This window comes from Scyliorhinus torazame, chromosome 14, assembly GCF_047496885.1.
Source record: "Scyliorhinus torazame isolate Kashiwa2021f chromosome 14, sScyTor2.1, whole genome shotgun sequence".
Classification (NCBI taxonomy): Eukaryota; Metazoa; Chordata; class Chondrichthyes; order Carcharhiniformes; family Scyliorhinidae; genus Scyliorhinus; species Scyliorhinus torazame.
The window spans coordinates 220,292,422-220,314,169 of NC_092720.1; the positions used below are offsets into that span (position 1 = coordinate 220,292,422).

A 21,748-nucleotide genomic window follows, 5' to 3' on the forward strand; every position below is an offset into this window, starting at 1 on the left:
GACCAGATCGTTTTCGGTGTTCAGTCGGACCCCCTACGTCAGCAGCTCCTCAAAGTAAAGCAACTCACCCTTGCGGCCGCCATCGAGACCTGTGTCCTACATGAAAATGCCACGAGTTGGTTTTCCCATATACAAGTGGCTGTAACGGCGCGGCAAGGTCCCCACGAGGCAGAACGGGTCCAAGTGATTGAGCACCTCCAGGGCCTCAGCCTGGATGAGGGCGGCCATTTCGCGCGCTTTTCACGGACTCCCGCGCCTGTACACACCAAACAGGGGGACGGCGATGTGGAGGAACGTAATGCGCAGGCGCGCATCATGCATGACCGCACCATGCATGCGCGGTGGCGCAGCGAACGTGCTGACGTCACAACGTGCGGCAACTGTGGCTCCGCCCATTTAAAGCGGCAATGCCCCGCAAAATCTCGACAATGCGTACGATGTGGAAGACTTGCCCACTATGCTGCCTGCTGTCGAGCAGCTCAGCCTTCCAATTCATATCGCTTCAGCCAGCCTCGCAGGAATGTTCGGGCAATTCAACCCACGGTCAATGAGTCCGATTCCGACCTCCCACACAGCAGTGACACCGAGGACCTGAAGGCGCCTTTTCGAGTCGGTGTCGTAACGATAAACAGGCTGTCCCCGAAGCAAAGACACCAGCCGCTGTCGGTATACAGCATCGATCCAGACGATGAGTGGTGTGCCACCCTGACGGTCAACCGGTCCCAAATACGACTCCGCCTGGGCACTGGCGCCTCCGCCAATCTCCGTGTACCGAGATACAGTGAAAAGTATTTTTTTGTTGAGCTGCTCGCAGAAAAATACATTTCACTGTACCTCGGTACACGTGACAATAAACAAATCCAATAAATCTCATGGCGTGGTCTGCTTTTCAAAGCCTTCGTGTCAAACCAACCATTCTTCCATCGACCTGCCAGCTATTGGACTACAATGGCAACATCATTCCTGCTACCGGCTCATGCCAACTCGAAGTGACGCACAAGTCACGAAAAGCCATCCTTCCTTTCGAGATCGTGGGCTCCTCGAAGGACTCTCTGCTTGGCGCACAGGCGTGCAAGCTGCTAACTCTCGTTCCAAGAGTTCACTCTCTCTCTCCTGATGACATGTCTGCCTTCCAGGATGCTGACTTCAGGGCGCAACTCAACGCCATCATCGACCAGCACCACGACGTCTTCGAAGGCATGGGCACGCTCCCATATACTGACAAGATCCTACTCAAACAGAACGCCACGCCTGTGGTGCATGCACCTCGCAGAGTCCCAGCACCCCTCAAGGACCGCCTCAAGCAGCAGCTGCAGGACCTCCAAGACCAAGGAGTGATCTTCAGAGTTACGGAACCAACCGACTGGGTCAGTTCCATGGTGTGCGTAAAAAAGCCTTCATGCGATCTCAGAATCTGCATTGATCCAAAGGATCTGAATCGCAACATAATGAGGGAGCATTACCCAATCCCCAAGCGCGAAGAGATCACATGCGAGATGACTCGCGCCAAGCTCTTCACCAAACTTGATGCCTCGAAAGGATTCTGGCAAATCCAACTAGACAGATCCAGTCGGAATCTGTGTACCTTTAACACCCCTTTTGGCAGATATTGTTACAACAGGATGCCGTTTGGGATCATATCGGCGTCAGAAGTGTTCCCTAGGATCATGGAACAAATGATGGAAGGCATTGAATGTGTTCGCGTCTATGTCGACGACATAATCATTTGGTCCACCACCCCGCAGGAGCATGTCAGTCGCCTCCAGCGCGTGTTCAAACGCATACGGGAGCAGGGCCTACGCCTCAACAGAGCCAAATGTTCCTTCGGTCAGACGGAACCAAAGTTCCCGGGGGACCACATCTCCCAGTTGGGTGTGCGGCCGGATGCGGACAAGGTGGCTGCTATCACGGACATGAAAAGGCCAGAGGACAAGAAGGCGGTCCTCTGATTTCTGGGCATGGTCAACTTCCTAGGGAAGTTCATCCCTAACCTCGCCTCTCATACCACAGCTCTCAGGAACCTGGTCAGGAAGACGACAGACTTCCAATGGCTTCTTGCCCACGAGCGCGAATGGAAAGAACTTAAAACCAAACTTACCACGGCCCCGGTATTGGCCTTTTTTGATCCAGCGAAAGAGACAAAAATTTTGACCGATGCCAGCCAATCTGGCATTGGGGCAGTGCTCCTGCAACGCGATGAGGCCTCATCATGGGCCCCCGTTGCATTTGCGTCACGCGCCATGACCCCCACGGAACAGTGCTACGCGCAGATAGAAAAGGAGTGCCTGGGCCTTTTGACCGGTGTCGTCAAGTTTCATGATTATATGTACGGCCTTCCCCAATTCACCGTCGAGACCGACCATCGCCTGCTGGTCAATATAATACAGAAAGACTTGAACGACATGACGCCTCGCCTCCAGCGCATTCTGCTCAAACTCCGGCGATACGACGTCCAGCTTGTATACATCCCGGGCAAAGACCTGATCATTGCCGACACTCTGTCCAGGGCAGTCAACACCCCGTGTGACCCAGCGGGATTCATCTGCCAGGTTGACGCCCATGTGCTCTTCGTGGCCTCCAATCTACCTGCCACGGATGAACGCCTCGTCCAAATTCGGCACGAGACAGCGGCTGACCCCCTGCCAGAGCGTGTCATGCGCCACCTAACAGACGGGTGGCTCAAGGGCCAATGCCCGCAGTTCTACAACATCAGAGACGATCTGGCGGTAGTCGATGGTGTCCTCCTGAAGCTGGACCGCATTGTTATCCCGCACAGCATGCGCCAGCTAGTCTTGGAACAGCTACACGAGGTCCATCTTGGCGTGGAGAAGCGCCGCCGACGGGCCCGAGAGGCAGTGTACTGGCCCGGCATCAATGACGACATCGCCAACACAGTGCTCAACTGCCCCACCTGTCAGCGCTTCCAGCCGGTCCAACCATGTGAGACCCTACAGCCCCATGAGCTGGTCACGTCCCCTTGGTCCAAGGTCGGCATCGACCTGTTCCATGTGCTGGGCAGGGATTATGTTCTGATTGTAGACTATTTTTCTAACTACCCGGAGGTGGTACGTTTGCACGACATCACATCGTCTACAGTCATCCGTGCCTGTAAGGACACCTTTGCTCGTCACAGCATCCCACTCACTGTGATGTCGGACAATGGCCCCTGCTTCGCAAGCCAGGAATGGTCCAACTTTGCCAGGAGGTACAACTTTGTGCATGTGACACCCAGTCCAGCACAAGTGGGTAGCACTGTGGCTTCACAGCGCTAGGGTCCCAGGTTCGATTCCCCGCTGTGGATCACTGTCTGTGCGGAGTCTGCACGTTCTCCCCGTGTGTGCGTGGGTTTCCTCTGGGTGCTCCTGTTTCCTCCCACAGTCCAAAGACGTGCAGGTTAGGTGGATTGGCCATGATAAATTGCCCTTAGTGTCCAAAAAGGTTAGGAGGGGTTATTGGGTTACGGGGATAGGGTGGAAGTGAGGGCTTAAGTGGGTCGGTGCAGACTCGATGGGCCGAATGGACTCCTTCTGCCCTGTATGTTCTATCTCTGCTCTGACTGAGGCTCCCGAGAGACGCTCTGCATTTCTTTGACAGCCCCTGACCAGAAGATTCTGGAAGAAATGCACAGCGGCAGCCAGTTGAGGTGGAGGGGGAAACTTATAGTGTGGCGGAAATCTGCAAATTATAGACACAAATTGGAAAGATTGGGGTCATTATCTCAGGCTACTGATCCTGGGATGGAGGGAAGATCTTATGAGGGAAGACTGAGGGACTTGAGGCTGTTTTCGTTAGAGCGAAGAAGGTTAAGAGGTGACTTAATTGAGGCATACAAGGTGATCAGAGGATTGGAGACGGTGGACAGTGAGAGCCTTTTTCCTCGGATGGTGATGTCTCGCACGAGGGGACATAGCTTTAAATTGAGGGGAGATAGATATAGGACAGATGTCAGAGGTAGGTTCTTTACTCAGAGAGTAATAAGGGCGTGGAATGCCCTGCCTGCAACAGTGGTGGACTCGCCAACACTAAGGGCATTAAAATGGTCATTGGCTAGACATAAGGACGATAAGGGAATAGTGTCGATGGGCTTTAGAGTGGTTTCACAGGTCGGCGCAACATCGAGGGCCGAAGGGCCTGTACTGCGCTGTAATGTTCTATGTTCTTTGTCAGAACTGGAGAAAGCTAACCACGAAACAGATTTGTTTTAACGTCCTGAGGCAGGAAAAGTGGGTCGGGGGGGAACTAAAGTTAAGGACTGTAATAGGGCAGAGAATTGAAGATGTTAAATCACAAATAAAGGCTGATGGTGCAAAACAAACGGGCGTGGTAATAAAGTAAAGAATCAACTTGCTGGAAAGACAAGGGAGGGGTCTGGGCAGGACTGCAAGAAGAGATGTTGCACATCTCCTGCAAAGTGCAAACATAACTTGGACACAGACCTGTTCCCATAGCAACAAATTGTATTTGGAGGAGGTGAGCGCAATGAGTGGAGAAGCTGTTCGACGTGAGAACAGGTCGAGCCAGGTCGGAGGAGGGTGCTGGTGGATGGGGATTAGTTGGGCCTCATTTCAAGGCAGAAACAGAGAAACTCCCTGAGGGGACGAGGATGTGGAAGATGTGGATGGCATGGTCCCCGGCCGTGGAGAGGAGAAGAACAATCTTTCTGGTGTCCGAGGCACCCTCCCTGTCCGTGGCTTCGAGGAAGAGCTGGAAGCGCTGTTTGAAAATTTTCCAGTTGGCCCCGAGGTTGCCGGCGATGCGGAGCGGCGGCAGCGGGCTGATGTTGTCCATGTTGCAGGATGACGAAATGCTGGCGGAAGGCAGATCACTTGCAGGTAGGTCTAAGAAGTGCTAATATCCCTCAACTCCTGGTATCATGATGTGTTGGATGTTCTGGATCACATACAGGTCACCAACACTTGAAATAGTGCAACACTATTTTATTGAAAGATTAACTATTTAAACATACTTGAACTGTGGGTTAAAACAATACCAGCTTTAACTAAAGACCTTTGCCTTGACCTAACCAGTCGATGCACTCAGCACAGGGTGAATGTCTGTGTTACAGGCTGTGAGCTCTGTGCTCCTAGCTAGCTGCAACTCGAATGAACGGGAACTCTGATGTCCCCTGTCTTTATAGTGCGTGTGCTCTCACTGGTGATTGGCTGCGGTGTTGTGTGTGTTGATTGGTCCTCCTGTGTGTCCATCAGTGTGTGTCTGCACCATGATATACTGGTGTATATTATGACACCTGTTACATCTCTAATGGTGTCCTGTTCCGATGGAAGGTACAGAAACGATAACAGTGTCTGTGTCTCTCTCCCCACAGAGTTTTCTGAGTATTTCCAGCATTTTTTGTTTTTCATTTCAGATGCACAAATATTCCTGCTTCATAATCATTCATAATATTTCATTTATTTCACCTCATCCATCTTTACAATATGGATTCTGTGCTCATTCCTTGCTCCTGCATGCATGCTAATAACTTCAAGCTCTAATTCACCACCGTCTCTCTTGACTCCGGCACAGTCTCAAAATTATCCCACTGCTTGTCCGACATCAATACCGGAACTTTTCTCCAATTAAATAGCGGGTGACTGAAGCCATTGCCACGATCCAATGGTCACGCTGCGCCCAAAAAGCAGCTCACCGTGTGGAAAATAAAAGCCGGGAGACTCCGCTCCCAGGATCTACCCAGCTCGCAACGCCTGGTGAGATCTAACGCGATCTCGCAAGGCGTTACGATGTAAATGGGCGGAATCACTTTAGAGCAAATCTGCATATCAGAGAGAGACAGCTAGTCTCGCGTTAATGTGCAGATTCCCCAGGTACCTGAGGCTTTGTGATTCATTCCCTTTGCCTCAGAGGCTTGGGTGAGTGCTGTACAGAACTGGTCCCCACAAACAGGGACCAGACATGATGGTGCTTGTGGGGGCCTCCTGGGGATTGGAGGCCTCCCGCTGCATGCCCTTTGGACAGGTGGCACCCTGGTGCTGCTGGTGACACCTGGGCACCCTGCACTGCCAAGGTGCCCAGATGGCACTACCAGCTGGCAGGAGCATTGCCAGGTTGGCACTGCTAAGTTGCCAAGCTGGCATTTTTCTGAATTGGCCTGGGGTGCCCTCCTAAAGTGAGTTGGGGATGGCGGTCGCTTCGGGGTCCTCGGAGATCAGGATGCCCGATCTCTTGCTACACTGGGGAATTCCAGCAAGTGGTCCTTAGTGCACAAAATGGTGTGATGTGCTCTCGGCCGCGTTCCCCGCTGAGGAACCTTATACAACGCGGTTGGGTTGTATAACTATGTGTTTCCCGGCGCTGCGAGCGGTTAAACGCGCTATGGGACCAAAAATCTGTCTATCCCAGCCTTAACGATATTCATTGATGAAGCATGCACGCCCCACTGGGATAGGGAATTCCCTAGATTCACAACTCTTGGAGTGAAGTAATTTCTTCTCATCCTGGTCTGAAATGGTCAGCTTCTTATCGAGACTGCGCTCCCCTTGTTTTAGACTCCTCGACCCACAGAAACAATCTCTCAGGGTCCACCCTATTAAACGGGCAGCACGGTGGCACAGTGGTTGGCACTGCTGCCTCACAGCACCAGGGACACTGGGTTCGATCCCAACCCTGGGTGACAGTCAGTGTGGAGTTTGTACATCCTCCCTGTGTCGCCGTGGGTTTGCTCCGGTTTCCTCCCACAGTTCAAAGATGTGGAGGTTCGGTGGACTGGCCATGATGAATTGCCCCGAGTTGAGGTTAAGGGGGATTGGGCCTAGGCAGGGAGCTCTTTCAAAGAATCGGTGCAGCCCCGATGGGCTGAATGGCCTTCCTCTGCACTATGAATTCTATGATTCTTTGAAACCCCTTCAGAATTTTGTTGGTTTCAATGAGATCACCTCTCCTTCTTCTAAACTCCAGAGAATTTAGGCCTCGTTTGCTCAGCCTCTCATCGTAGGGCACTCTCCTTATCCCAGGAACCAATCTATTAATTGGGGCAGCACGGTAGCATTGTGGATAGCACAATTGCTTCACAGCTCCAGAGTCCCAGGTTCGATTCCGGCTTGGGTCACTGTCTGTGCGGAGTCTGCACATCCTCCCCGTGTGTGCGTGGGTTTCCTCCGGGTGCTCCGGTTTCCTCCCACAGTCCAAAGATGTGCAGGTTAGGTGGATTGGGCATGATAAATTGCCCTTAGTGTCCAAAATTGCCCTTAGTGTTGGGTGGGGTTACTGGGTTATGGGGATAGGGTGGAGGTGTCGACCTTGGGTGGGGTGCTCTTTCCAAGAGCCGGTGCAGACTCAATGGGCTGAATGGCCTCCTTCTGCACTGTAAATTCTATGATTAAGCCTTGGCTCTGCGGCCTGCAATATAAGTACATTCTTTCTGATACATGGGGACCTAAACTCCACCCAGCCATCCAGTTACAGACTCACCGAAATGTTGCATAATTACAGCAAGACTGGTTTAGTTTTTGTATTCCAACTCCCTTGAAATAAAGGCCAACATGCCATTTGCCTCCCTAATGGCTCACTGAACTTACGTGTCAACCTGCTGCATTCCTTCTACGAATACACCCAAGTCTCTTTGCGCATAAAAGCACACAAGGCTTAACGCCTTTTAAAAATGTTCAGCTCACACCCGGTCACGATGGAAGGCTCCCTGAAGGAAATGAATGAACCAAGTCTGGTTATTCAACAATCCATTTCTGCTCATCACAATTGCCTGTCCTGTTCTGAGATGTACTTATTGCCACTGGAGCCAGCGGCAGCGACTGACAAGTGGCCCAATTGATACGGGACCGCCAATTTTCAACTGGGTTGGACCTGAGCAACCCTCCGAGATGTCCAACTTTTGGGAGATGCTGAGAAACGATCAGAGGAAGGAGCTGTGCAGCCTCCACAAGGAGAAGGTGAAATTGTTTTGCAAAACGGACAATCAGCTCATCTGTGTTGTTTGCCAGAGTTCAAAAAGCCACCAAACCCACGGGTTGCTGCCGCTGGAAGAAGCTGCTGAAGAGTTTAAGGTGAGGAGATACTGTGTAAAGCAGAGGGACCTAACAGAATCGATCCTGATCACAATGGTGTTCATTGACTTGGGGTTGAGGCCTGGCTGTCAATACTTAAGACATTTTTGATACTGTGTTTGTATTTATGTCATTACAGAGCCATTAGTAATAATAATAATCGCTTATTGTCACAAGTAGGTTTCAATGAAGTTACTGTGAAAAGCCCCTAGTCACCACATTCCGGCGCCTGTTCGGGGAGGCTGGTACGGGAACTGAACCCGTGCTGCTGGCCTTGCTCTGCATTACAAGCCAGCTGTCTTTGCCCACTGTGCTAAACCAGCCCATTACTTGGGCTGCGAGTTGTATTGTTGTTTTCGGAGGCCAGGGATAAAACGTGCAAGTGTTAGATTGATTAATGTAGACGAGCCCTTCAACTGCCTGATCCAGATCTGAAGCAGTTAGTGCCAGCATGAATCGTTCTATCACCGACACCTCTCCAACAGCCTTTGGCAATATGGTAAAATAACCGGGATCATGAAACAGGCAGATCCATTTTTCCGGGCCTTTTCCGAAAGAACAGCCCAGACAGAGGCAGCTTTAACAGGAATAAGCAATTTGGAAGTGTGGGAAAATAAATTTATTTTGAATCCGTAAGGAGATAGTGGGCATGATTTAACGTGCAAAATCAGAGTTTCATTTCAGGCACGTTTAGCATGGTCTGCCTCAGTGCCAGTAGCGCCAAGAACAACTCCGCTATCAAGCAGGACTCCGGTGAGGAACGCCCCGACAAGGCCGTACTTACCTCATTTCCTGAACTAACCAGCTCAGCTCGTCAGTGCAGGAAGAGATCAGGGTGGAGTTTAAAAACGGTAGCATAGTGGTTAGCACTGTTGCTTCACAGCTCCAGGGTCCCAGGTTCGATTCCCGGCTTGGGTGACAGACTGTGCGGAGTCTGCACGCTCCCCCTGTGTCTGCGTGGGTTTCCTCCGGGTGCTCCGGTTTCCTCCCACGGTCCAAAGATGTGTAGGTTAGGTGGATTGGCCATACTAAATTGCCCCTTAGTGTCCAGGGATGTGCGGGTTAGATGGGGTTGCAGGGAAAGGGCATGATCAATTGCCCTTAGTGTTAAAAAAAAAGGTGAGGTGGGGTTACTGGGTTACGGGATAGGATGGCGGTGTGGGCTTTCCAAGGGCCGGTGCAGACTCGATGGGCCGAATGGCCTCCTTCTGCACTGTCAATTCTATGATTCAATGATTCTACGATCTCTTGACTCTCCTCAGATACCAAATCAATACCGGACTCCTCCCACTGCCCCAACCGACCTCTTAGGAGGTCCTCAAGCCCCCCAATCCCTCCTGAGAGCAGGCCGCTACCAGGTCCGATCCTAGCACAGGCAATCTAGCATCAGGGCACTTTGGCACTTCCAGCCTGGCACCCCGGCAGTGCGCCCGGCAGTGTGCCAGGGTGACAGTGCTCGGTGCCATGTTGGCAGTACCAAGCGGGAATGCCAAGATACGAACCTGCCCAGAGCCCGACTACCCGGGAGTCTCCTATGCCCTGGGAGACACCCCCAGGTGCCATTATGCCTGGTCCAGGTTTGTGTGTACCAGTGCTAAATGGCGGCATGGCGAGCTCTCCCAGGTGTTTGTTCTTGGGCCTCGTGAGAATCGTGAGACAACATTTTTAAATGAGCCTGTTGGCTCGCTTAAATATGTTAATCTGGATCTTGCCCAGCGAGGGCGAGATTCAAAATGCGACGTCTCATAAGATCTCATTCGATCCGGCGACACATTCCGGGAAACATAAATCTCGCGAGAACGTCTCTCAAGAAATTTACCGATCTTGTTGCGTCACCGAGATCTAATGAGATCTCCCATGTCACAAAAAAATTGGTGGTGTGGTGAATAGAGAGGACAGCCCGAGTTTATAGGGTGACATAAACGGGCTGGTGAGATGGGCAGAATGGTGGCAAATGGAATTTAACCATGAAAAGTGCGAGGTAATGCATTTTGGGAGTACTGACAAGGCAAGCGAATATACAGGGAAGGGCCGGATGCTCCGAAGTACAGAGGATCAGAGGGATCATGGTGTGCATGTCCATAGATCTCTGAAGGCAGCAGGACAGGTCGGTAAGGTGGTTAAGAAGGAAGACTTTATTCCCTGAGCAGAGACTATAAGAGCGGGGAGGTTTGCATGGCTCTTATTAGGCCACAGTTGGAGTACTGTGTGCAGTTGTGGTCGCCACATCACAGGAAGGATGTGATTGTACTGGAGGGGGTGCGGAGGAGATTCACCAGGATGTCGCCTGGACTGGAGCATGTCAGCAATGGAGGGAGGCTGGTTAGGCCGGGGCGGTTCTCCTTAGAGCAGAGGCAGCTGTGGGGGAAGAGGGGGAGACCCGATAGAGATGTACACAACAATGAGTGGCATCGGGTAGATAGGAAGAAACTTTTCCCCTTAGTAGAGGAGTCAATAACCGGGGCATAGATTTAAATTCGGGGCAGGTGATTGAGAGGGGATTTTGAGGAAAAGTTTTTACATCCAGAGGGTGGTTGGAATCTGGAGCTCACTGCCTGAAAGGGTGGGGGAGGCGGAAACATTTAAGAAGCATTTAGATCAGCACTGAAAATGCCAGAGCATACAAGGCTACATTTGATCTGAGTTAGATTTATTGTCACGTGTACAGTGAAAAGTATTGTTTTGCATACAGTCCAGACAGATCGTTTCATACATGAAAAAATACAGGACATACATAAATACCCAATGTAAATACAGACACACAGGCATTGGGTGAAGCACACAGAGTGTAGTGCGACTCAGTAGAGAAGATGTGTGGAGAGGTCAGTTCGGTCCATGAGGGCCATTCAGGAGTCTGGTAAGAGCGGGAAGAAGCTGTTTTTGAGTCTGTTCGTGCCTGTTCTCAGACTTTTGTATCTCCTGCCCGGTGGAAGAGGTTGGAAGTGAGAATAACCCGGGTGGGAGGGGTCTTTGATTATGCTGCCCGCTTTCCCCAGGCAGCGGGAGGTGTAAATGGAGTCAATGGATGGGAGGCGGCTTCATGTGATGGACTCGGCTGTGTTCAAGACTCTGTGTAATTTCTTTTCATCTTGGGCCGAGCAGTTGCCATACCAGGCTGTGATGCAGCCAGATAGGATGCTTTCTATGGTGCATCTATAAAAATTAGTAAGAGTCAATGTGGACATGCTGAATTTCCTTAGTTTCCTGAGGAAGTATAGGCGCTGTTGTGCTTTCTTGGTGGTAGCGTCAACGTGGGTGGACCAGGACAGATTTTTGGAGATGTGCACACCTAGGAATTTGAAACTGTTAACTATCTCCACCTCGGCCCCGTTGATGCTGACAGGGATGTGTACGATCCTTCACTTCCTGAAGTTAATAACCAGCTCCTTAGTTTTGCTGATGTTGAGAGAGAGATTGTTGTAATAACTCAACACCACTAGGTTCTCTATCTCCCTCCTGTATTCTGACTCATTGTATGAATCTGACCCACTACGGTCATGTCATCAGCAAACTTGTAGATGGAGTTGGAGCCACATTTTGCCACACAGCCGTGTTTGTATAGGGAGTAGAGTAGGGGGCTAAGTACGCAGCCTTATGGGGCCCCGGTATTGAGGACTATTGTGGAGGAGGTGTTGTTGTTTATCCTTGCTGGTTGTTGTCTATGGGTCAGGAAGTCGATGATCCAATTGCAGAAGGAGGAGCCAAGTCATAGGTTTTGGGGTGTTATGAGCTTGGCCGGGATTATGGTGTTGATGGCAGGGCTGTAGTCAGTGAATAGGAATCTGATGTAGGAGTCCTTGTTGTTGAGATGCTCCAGGGTGAGTGTCGGGCGAGGGGGAAGGCGTCTGCTGTGGACCGGTTGTGGCGTTATGCGAATTGCAGTGGATCAAGGGGTTCTGGGAGTGTGGAGTTGATGTGTCTCATGACCGACCTCTCGAAGCCCTTCATAATGATCGATGCCAAGGCAACTGGACAGTTGCTGTTGAGGCGCATTGCCTGGTACGTCTTTGGCACCGCTGTGATAGTTTCTTTAACCTCGGAACGGAGTAGGGAGAGGTTGCAGATGTCCGCGAACACACCCGCCAGTTGGTCCGCACAGGATCTGACTGCACGACCAGGGACTCCGTCAGGACCCGTTGCTTTCCAAGGGTTCACTTTCAAGAAGGCCGCCAAGTGCTGGGAAATGGGATTAGAATAGATTAGGTCCCAATGGCCGGCACAGTCACGGTGGGCTGAAGGGTCTCGTTCTGTGGTGTAAAACTCTGTAACTATGATTAAACAAATCAGACCAGCGGTAAAAGTGTTTTCATTATTATCAAAAGAAATCTAAAACTGGGGAAAACAATAGCATTTGCAACTTTTGCTGGTCGATGGGATTGCGATAGCATTATTGAAGGTCAGGGCAAGTCACGTCGATATGCACCCCCCTCAGCTCTCATACGGGCTATTGATCCCTGTAATCTCCCAGGTCGAATGAAACTTTTGACTCCCCTTGTTAGTGTACACCCTGTCTACATCTGTGAAAAATATTCATTGAGCCTGTCTCCACTGCTCCCCGGGGGGAGGCGGGGGCGGGAGAGAGTTCCAAAAATTCACTCTGAGAGGAAAAACATTTCCTATCTCCATCTTCAATGTGAGAGGCCTTATTTTTAAACTGTGTCGCTAAGTTCTAATGACGTCCACTGCATGATTGCTTATCAAAGAGAAGCAGGACAACAGGGTCAACAGGAGAATAAGTGGAACGATACTTCATTTCTCACAAGCTATTCCAGTCAACATATCTTCAATGTTAACTCCATGCCTCAGACCACAGATTGGCTTGCAAAGGAAATGGACATCAGATGGTTCCTATGGACAGCAGCTGATCCCTCGTTCCAACTTTACCACCAGACAGCAATCTGCAAATCCACCCCAAACTGCTGAATGTGAAGAAGAAGAGGCCTCATAAAATTCTGGAGCTCCACATAGGGCAGGAAGAGTCAATTCGGCCTCTAAATGTTTGTCCTACCATTCAATCAAATCCTGGCTGGTCTGGGTCTTAACTCTAGTCAATTATTTGATTTTATGATCCTTAATGTCAAAAATCTATCAAACTCCATTATGACAGATGAAATTAAAATCTGGATTTAAAAATCTAATGATGACGTGAAACGATTGTTGTTTAAAAGAAAAAATCTGGCTCACATGTCTGCATGTAAGTCAAGATCCACAGCGACATGATGGCACTGCAATGGCCTAGCAAGCCACTCCGTCAAGGGCAATTAGGGGTGGTCAAACACTCAGTTTGGGTTCTGCCAGAGTCATTCAGCTCCTGACCTCATTACAGCCTTGGTTCAAAAGTGGTCAACAGAGCTGAATATCAGAAGTGAGGAGAGAGTGACTGCCCTTGACATCAAGGTAGCATTCGACCGAGTATGGCATTGAGGAACCCTAGCTAAACTGGAGGGAATGGGAATCAGGGGGAAACTCTCTGCTGGTTGGAGTCATACCCGGCACAAAGGAAGATGTTGTGGTGGTTGGAGGTCAATTGTTGCAGCATCAGGACATCACTGCAGGAGTTCCTTAAGGTACAGCAGTTCCTCAGGGTAGTGTCCTTGGCCCAACCATCTCCAGCTCCTTCACCTTCCAGCCATCATAAGGTCAGAAGTGGTGATGTTTGGTGATGACTGGACAATATTCAGCACCATTCATGACTCCCCAGATAATGAAGCAGTCCATGTCCAAATGTAGCAAGACCTGGACAATATCCAGGCTGGGGCTGACAAGTGGCAAGTTACATACACGTTACACAAGTGCCAGGTAATGACCATCTCCTACAAGAGAGGATCTAACCAACGGCCTTGACATTCAGTGGCATTACATCACTGAACCCCCCCAATCAACATCTGGGGTTATCGTTAACCACAAACTGAACTGGACTAGCCATATAAATACTCTGGCTATCAGAACAGGTTGGAGATTAGGAATCCTACGGCAAGTAACTCAGCTTCTGACTCCTCAAAGCTTGTCCACCGTCTACAAGGCACAAGTCAGGAGTGAGATGTTAAACTCTCCATTTGTCTGGATCAGCTCAGCTCCGACACTGAAGAAGCTCAACACCATCCAGGACAAAGCAGCCCCGCTTGATTGGCGTCCCTTCCACAAACATTCACTCCCTCCCCCTCCGATGGACAGTGTCAGCCGTGTGCACCATCGACAAGATTCACTGCGGGAACTCACCGAGGTTCCTCAGGCAGCACCGTCCAAACCCACGGCCACCACCATCGAGAAGGACAAGAGCAGCAGATACCTGGGATCGCCCCCACCTGGAGGTTCCCCTCCAAGTCACTCCCCATCCTGACTGGGAAATATATCGGCCGTTCCTTCAGTGTCACCGGGTCCAAATCCTGGAGCTCCCTCCCTAACAGCACGGTGGGTGTACCTACACCTCAGGGACTGCAGCGGCTTCAAGACCGCAGCTCAGCACCACCTTGTCAAGGGGCAATTAGGGATGGGCAATAATGTTGGTCTAGTCAGTGGGCCCCACATTCTGGAATTGAATTTTGAATTTGTTCTGGCCGGGACAGCAGTGCTCACATCCCAGTGAATAGAAAACAGGAACCTATTCATTTTCTATATTCAAGACAGTGAGAATTTCCATTGTATAAACCAAATGGAATTTAATTTTCAGATATTTATGGTATGCTCACGTTAATTGATGTTCTTTGTTCAGGCGAAGCTGCGAACCTTCCTGAAGCCAGTCCAGGACAAGAAGAAGGACTGTAACGCTGTGAGAAGTGATTATGAGAAAATATTAAACCACATTCAGGTACTTTTGATGTCACTCTTTCTTTTTCTTTGACCAGTTCAATATTCAGTTCAAGATTAGGTGGATTTATGGGCAGCAGGGTAACACAGTGGTTAGCACTGTTGCTTCACAGCTTCAGGGTCCCAGGTTCGATTCCCGGCTTGGGTCACTGTCTGTGCGGAGTCAGCACGTTCTCCCCGTGTCTGCGTGGGTTTCCTCCGGGTGCTCCGGTTTCCTCCCACAAGTCCAAAGATGTGCAGGTTAGGTGGATTGGCCGTGCTAAATTGTCCTTCGTCTCCAAAAGGGTTAAGAGGGGTCATTGGGTTAGGGGGATAGGGTGGAAGTGAGGGCTTAAGTGGATCGGTGCAGACTCGATGGGCCGAATGGCCTCCTTCTGCACTGTGTTCTATGTTCTATTCGTCACCAAAATAAAATATCACTTCAGCAAATCTCCCATGTTCTGGTAAAACCCGAGTTCAATACAATACAGCAACACAATCCTCCGTGTTTTGAAATTAATTTAAGGGATGTGGGTATCGCTGAGGGCACAGAGCCAACTACATTGGTGTAGGTCTGGAGTCACATGTAGGCCAGACCAGGTAAGGACGGCAGATTTCCTTCCCTAAAGGGCTTAGTGAACCAGATGGATTTTTAGGACAATCGACAATGGTTTCATGGTCGTCATCAAACTTTTAATTCCAGATTTTATTGAATACAAATTTCACCACCTGTCCTGGTGGGATTTGAACCTGGGTCACTGGAGCATTTCCCTGGCTCTTTTAATTACTAGTTCAGCGACAATACCACTGCCTCCCCGAAGAGAGGGTTTTACTCTAGGGGCGACACGGTGGCTCAGTGGTCAGCATTGCAGCCTCACAGTGCCAGGGACCCGGGTTTAATTCCGGCCTTGGGTAACTTCCTGTGCGGAGTTTGCACGTTCTCCCCGTGTCTGCGTGTGTTTCCTCCGGGTGCTCTGGTTTCCTCCCACAGCCCAATGGTGTGCAGGTTAGGTGGATTGGCCATGCAAAATTGCCCCTCAGTGTCCAAAAGGTTAGGTAAGGTTACAGGGATAGGGCAGAGGATTGGGCCCAGGTAGGGTGCTCTTTCAGAGGGTCGGTGTTGATTTGATGGGCCGAATGGGCTCCTTCTGCACTGCAGGGATTCTATGAATATTCTTATGAAGAAAACTGCACAACGTTTTTGGAATGTTCATTTCTATTTATCAACCTCCGTCCTCTTTCTCCAGGACCAAGGTACAAATGCAGAGAAACAGATCAACGCCCAATTTGAGAAACTTCACCAGTTTCTCCGTGAGGAAGAGAGGATTGTATTGGAAGGTCTGAAACTGGAGAAAGAGGAAAAGAGTCAGGAGATGAAGGAGAGGATTGAGAAGATAAGGAGGAAATCTCATCGCTTTCCGCTGCTGTTCAGGATATTGAACAAGAGCTGAGGGAACAAGACAACATCAAGTTTTTAATGGTAGCTCTTCATCTGTTTTTTTTTCCTTTGTTCCTTTGTCGCTTCCTTGACACCGTGTCCGAGATCATGCAGGTTGCGCTAAAAAAAAACCTGAAACCTTGCCAGTTACGAGAACTGAAGGCTGACAGATCTGCTGAGAATTCCCGGAATTTCCTGAATTGTTCGGAATACGTCCCCGCTGACTCCGACACGTCAACTGCCATTTCAAGCTCCAACGAGCGTTGATTGGCAGAAGGAGGTTCCCCGTCTCATTCGGGCCTATTACGATCCCGGACCAGATCCCAACAGTTGCTAGGATACCGGACAGAAACCCCAATATTCTATTTAACCTGTATGACTGTGAGGAAAGGATACCTCGCTGCAGGAGTGATTTCACCCACAAACAGGGATATGGCATATTAAAACAAACTTTATTACTAACACAGTCTCAATACCTTTAACCTTTTCGATACAAATAGCTTTCAATTATCAGTTGAACAATGTTTCTGAATACAGTGACACAATAACTCTGAACCGCTATCTTTACTCCCACTCAAACAAACCCATCTCAAACCAAAATCCACTTTGAAATACAGTTAGAACACTCAGGAATATTTGCTGTAAAGGGATAAACCACTTTGAGAGAGTGATATCCCTCAGGAACCAGCTGCAGTTTCTTGCCTGTCTCAACGTATTTCTTAACCAACCCTTTTCACCGGCAGATCTTTAACTCACTGTCTTGAGGTCAGCTGCTTCTGGCCTGTCCCCAGTCAAAGCTTTAACTGAACTGTTTAGGAAAGACACCGCTCATGTGTCCACAGACAGATCTTTAACTGAACTGTATTGGGAGCCGCTGCTTGTCTTCTGTTCAGATCCCAACCTAAAACTACACTGAAACCCCAGAAACTGCTTCAGTCCTGGCTCCTCCCATTATCTCCATCACCTTGCAAAGCTGAACACAGTGGCCGCGATCTTCCGGCCACACTGTGCCAGAAAAACATTTCCCTGCGGTGCCGTGTGCGGTGAAAGCCGGGAGCCCCCACTCCCAGTATCTACCCGGCTCGCCATGCTTTGTGACATTCAAAGCAATCTCGCGAGACATTGCAAGGTGAATCCCGCCCGCGATGGCCTGTGGCGGCCGCGCCATGCAACATGGCGCCGGTCGTGGGTGGATCCGGTCTGCCAAAAACTGCCACCCTGTAACCAACCTCGCCACCCTCCCCGGACCACCCCCCATCAGTCCCCGCTGCCCCTGCTGAAGCCCCCTCTGACAGTGGAACAGCCCCCTCTCCCGACTGTGGTGGCGTCCCCCCGACTGAGACCGCAGCCGCCACGCGATATCCCTGAATGGTGCGAGCACGCGCGAGCGATGCCGTCGGGGACTCGGCCCATTGGGGACGGAGCATCAGGAGAGGGCCTCAGGTGACATCCTGAGGCCGTCCTGACAGCGTGCGGCGTACTCCCCGAGTGTGCCATTTTCGAGGCGGTGGAGCATCGCAAACATGGTGAACGTGGATTCTCCGGCCGATCGCCGAATGCGATTTTGGCGTCAGCGATCGGAGAATCCAGCCCCATTTAAAATGGCGTCCCAATCTCTCGCTGCAACAGGGGGTACTGGCGACGCAGGCCCTCTTTAGGCCCCTTATTCAACACGTGTTTCTCAGCGCTCGAGTGCCAGGAAACACGTGGTTAAATGTGCTCGCTCGGGGACTTTGTTTCCTTCGAATTACCTCTCCTCAGGGAACCCCCTTAATATAAGCATAAATACATGAGCTCAAACTTTTGCAATGCTTTAATTGCACTTCTGGCTGCCTTGCAAACAGGATTTTTAAAAACACGACTGCAGCGGTCATACGCACCGTAACCCAGACTTTTCATGCTGACTGAACCAAATATATACACGATAATATATCTGAAATCCCCACATTATAACTTGAGAGGGCGCAACTCCACATCATGTGTGACTGACCAGGAGTCTCTCCCGCTCTTACCACCGGCCATTGGCACGTTTGGAAGGATTTACAGGTGAACAATCAGCCTGTTTGGCCACGTTTTGAACGCACCTTTCTTGGCCGTCAGGTCCGAAGGTGGGACTCGAACCTGGAATTTCTGACTCAGAGCCAGGGACATGACCCACTGCACCACAAGACCTCCCAGTAACCAATGGTTGATCCCTCACTCTGAGATTGTGATCCCTAGTTCTATTCTCCCCAACCAGGGCAAACATTCTCCCAATATACACTCTGGGCAGGATTTTCCAGTCCCCCCTGTTGCCAGGATCATCCACTCCCACTGAAAGTCATTGGCTAGGCCACCGAATCTACCGTGGCGGGTCTCACCTCGACAGGCCGCAACATCCCTACCTCTCTAAAGCCCCTTAACCATTGTGCATTTCAATGCGACCGCTGCTCATTAATCTGAACACCAAGGTGGGAATTTCACGTGCTTCCTGCCCGCGGTGTGTTCCGGTCCCTCCGAAGTCAACTCTCCACAGCGGGTTCTTTGGTGGCCACGCAAGAGGGGGCGGCATGTGTGGTGGGATAATTCCGGCCTAAGGAAAATATGCCTGGGATGAAATGTCCCAGTCCAGCCATTGGTATTTTCCAGTCCAGCCAGTGGAATTTTCCAGTCCAGCCCGTGGAATTTTCCAGTCCAGCCCGTGGAATTTTCCAGTCCAGCCCGTGGAATTTTCCAGTCCAGCCAGTGGAATATTCCAGTCCAGCCAGTGGAATGTTCTAGTCCAGCCAGTGGAATTTTCCAGTCCAGCCAGTGGAATGTTCTAGTCCAGCCAGTGGAATGTTCCGGTCCAGCCAGTGGAATGTTCTAGTCCAGCCAGTGGAATGTTCTAGTCCAGCCCGTGGAATTTTCCAGTCCAGCCAGTGGAATGTTCTAGTCCAGCCAGTGGAATGTTCTAGTCCAGCCCGTGGAATTTTCCAGTCCAGCCAGTGGAATGTTCTAGTCCAGCCAGTGGAATGTTCTAGTCCAGCCAGTGGAATTTTCCTGGTCAGCCAGTGGCATGCATCACCACAGGATCCCATCCCTCGACCAATGGGAAGGGCAGGAAAATCCCAGCCCTCGACGACTCAATTTTTCCTGTTATGGTACCTGAACCAGATCCCAATTCATATTGAGACCCCAACTATTTTTCAAGTTGTAAACTGTGAGGAAAGGCATCTTCACTCCAGGAGCGATTCCACTGACGAGTATTAAAGGAAACTTTATTATTCACACAGAATTTATCGCATTGTATTCCAAGAAAAAAATGCCTTTTAATTAATAGTTAAACAGTTCTATAAAAACAACGTAAGGTCTTTTCTAAATTTGTGAAAAGATTCGTGTATTTTGATGATGTCATCCACACACAGTTACACACACACAGTTATACAGTTACACACACACAGTTACACACACACAGTCACACACACACAGTTACACACACACACAGTTACACACACACACAGTTACACAGTTACACACAGTCACACACACACAGTTACACTTACCCACACACAGTCACACACACACAGTTACAAACACACAGTTACACAGTTACACACACAGTCACACACACACAGTTACACACACACGCAGTCACACACACACAGTTACACACACACGCAGTTACACACACACAGTTACACACACACACAGTTACACACACACACAGTTACACACACAGTTACACACACACACAGTTACACACACACACACAGTTACACACACAGTTGCACACACACAGTTACACACAGTTACACACACACAGTTACACACAGTCACACACACAGTTACACACAGTTACACAGTCACACACACACAGTTGCACACACAGTTGCACACACACAGTTACACAGTCACACACACACAGTCGCACACACACAGTAACACACACACAGTTACACACAGTTACTTACACACAGTTACACAGACACACACAGTTACACACACAGTTACACACACGGTTACACACACACACAGTTACACACACACACAGTTACACACACACAGTTACACACAGTTACACACACAGTTACACACACACACACAGTTACACAGTCTCACACACACAGTTGCACACACACAGTTACACACAGTTGCACACACAGTTACACACACACAGTTACACAGTCACACACACACAGTTACACACACACAGTTACTCACACAGTTACACAGTCACACACACAGTTACACAGTCACACACACACAGTTGCACACACACAGTTGCACACAGTTACACACACACAGTTACACAGTCACACACACACAGTTACACACACACAGTTACTCACACAGTTACACAGTCACACACACAGTTACACAGTCACACACACACAGTTGCACACACACAGTTGCACACACACAGTTACACACAGTTGCACACACACAGTTACACACAGTTGCACACACACAGTTACACACACACAGTTACACAGTCACACACACACACAGTTGCACACGCACAGTTACACACAGTTACACACACACAGTTACACACAGTTGCACACACACAGTTACACACACACACACAGTTACACACACACACCCAGTTACACACACAGTTACACACACACACACACACTTACACACACACACACACAGTTACACACAGACAGACTTTGGATGAAAAACAGTTTCTGAGAATCTGCTCCGGTTCTGAACCGGATCTGGAAAAGGGGCAGGGCCGAGGGATGGTGACATCATCCCTGACATCACAATGACTTGACCCTGGAACCCCGCCCCCGCCCCCGCCTAAGTCTCCGGTACCGGAGATTGGGTCAGGGTCAGAGGCAGAGGTCGGGTTGGGGGTCAGAAACCGCCATTGACAACAGGTTGTCACTAAATGTGTTTGTTTAATTTGAAAATTGTAAAATCCCAATCAGACTGTAAATAAAAACAACACAAATAAAAATGTCAGAATTAAAATAAAAAAGAAATGAAATATCATGAACTTTCCCCTGCATTGTAGTGCCACTTTCAGCCAGAAGATGGTGATGTTGGGCTGTACAAAGTTCAGTGAAGTTTTACAGCGCAATATCGCCACCTGCTGCTGGATACCTGGTACTGGCAGGAATACCAAAAACCCAAAATGCTTAAACACTCGCTGATCAGACAATTCAGGCAGGACCTTTCTTCACAACTGAAAGAGAATTGGATCAGAAACAATGGTGAGAAAATAAACACGATCCTGAACTTTCCACTTCTATGTTGCTGTAACACAACAAGACCCTATCGGGAAATTCCACCCAGCCGGTCTGGACAATATTCCAAAAAGCCCAGGTTGGGAGAGTGAATTTCCCAGTTTGGGATCCTGCTGTGTGTCAGGAGCTGAATTCAAAAATCTGGGCCTGGATTCCGAATACAGAGAGGATAAGAATGACCTCCTGGTTAGGGCAGCACGGTGGCGCAGTGTTAGCACTGCAGTCTCACGTCGCCGAGATCCCAGGTTTGATCCCGGCTCTGGGTCACTGACTGTGTGGAGAATGGC

At 49.8% G+C, this 21,748-nt stretch overlaps 1 protein-coding gene across 1 annotated transcript in view; it reads left to right on the forward strand.

Annotated features, from left to right (window-relative positions):
* LOC140389177 (uncharacterized) overlaps positions 1-21,748 on the forward strand; it is a 91,104-nt gene that overhangs the window by 19,635 nt on the left and 49,721 nt on the right. The window contains 4 exon segments of the mRNA XM_072473338.1: positions 7,678-8,018; positions 14,731-14,826; positions 16,052-16,199; positions 16,202-16,504. Coding sequence (XP_072329439.1) covers positions 7,678-8,018; positions 14,731-14,826; positions 16,052-16,199; positions 16,202-16,504 — 888 coding nt within the window.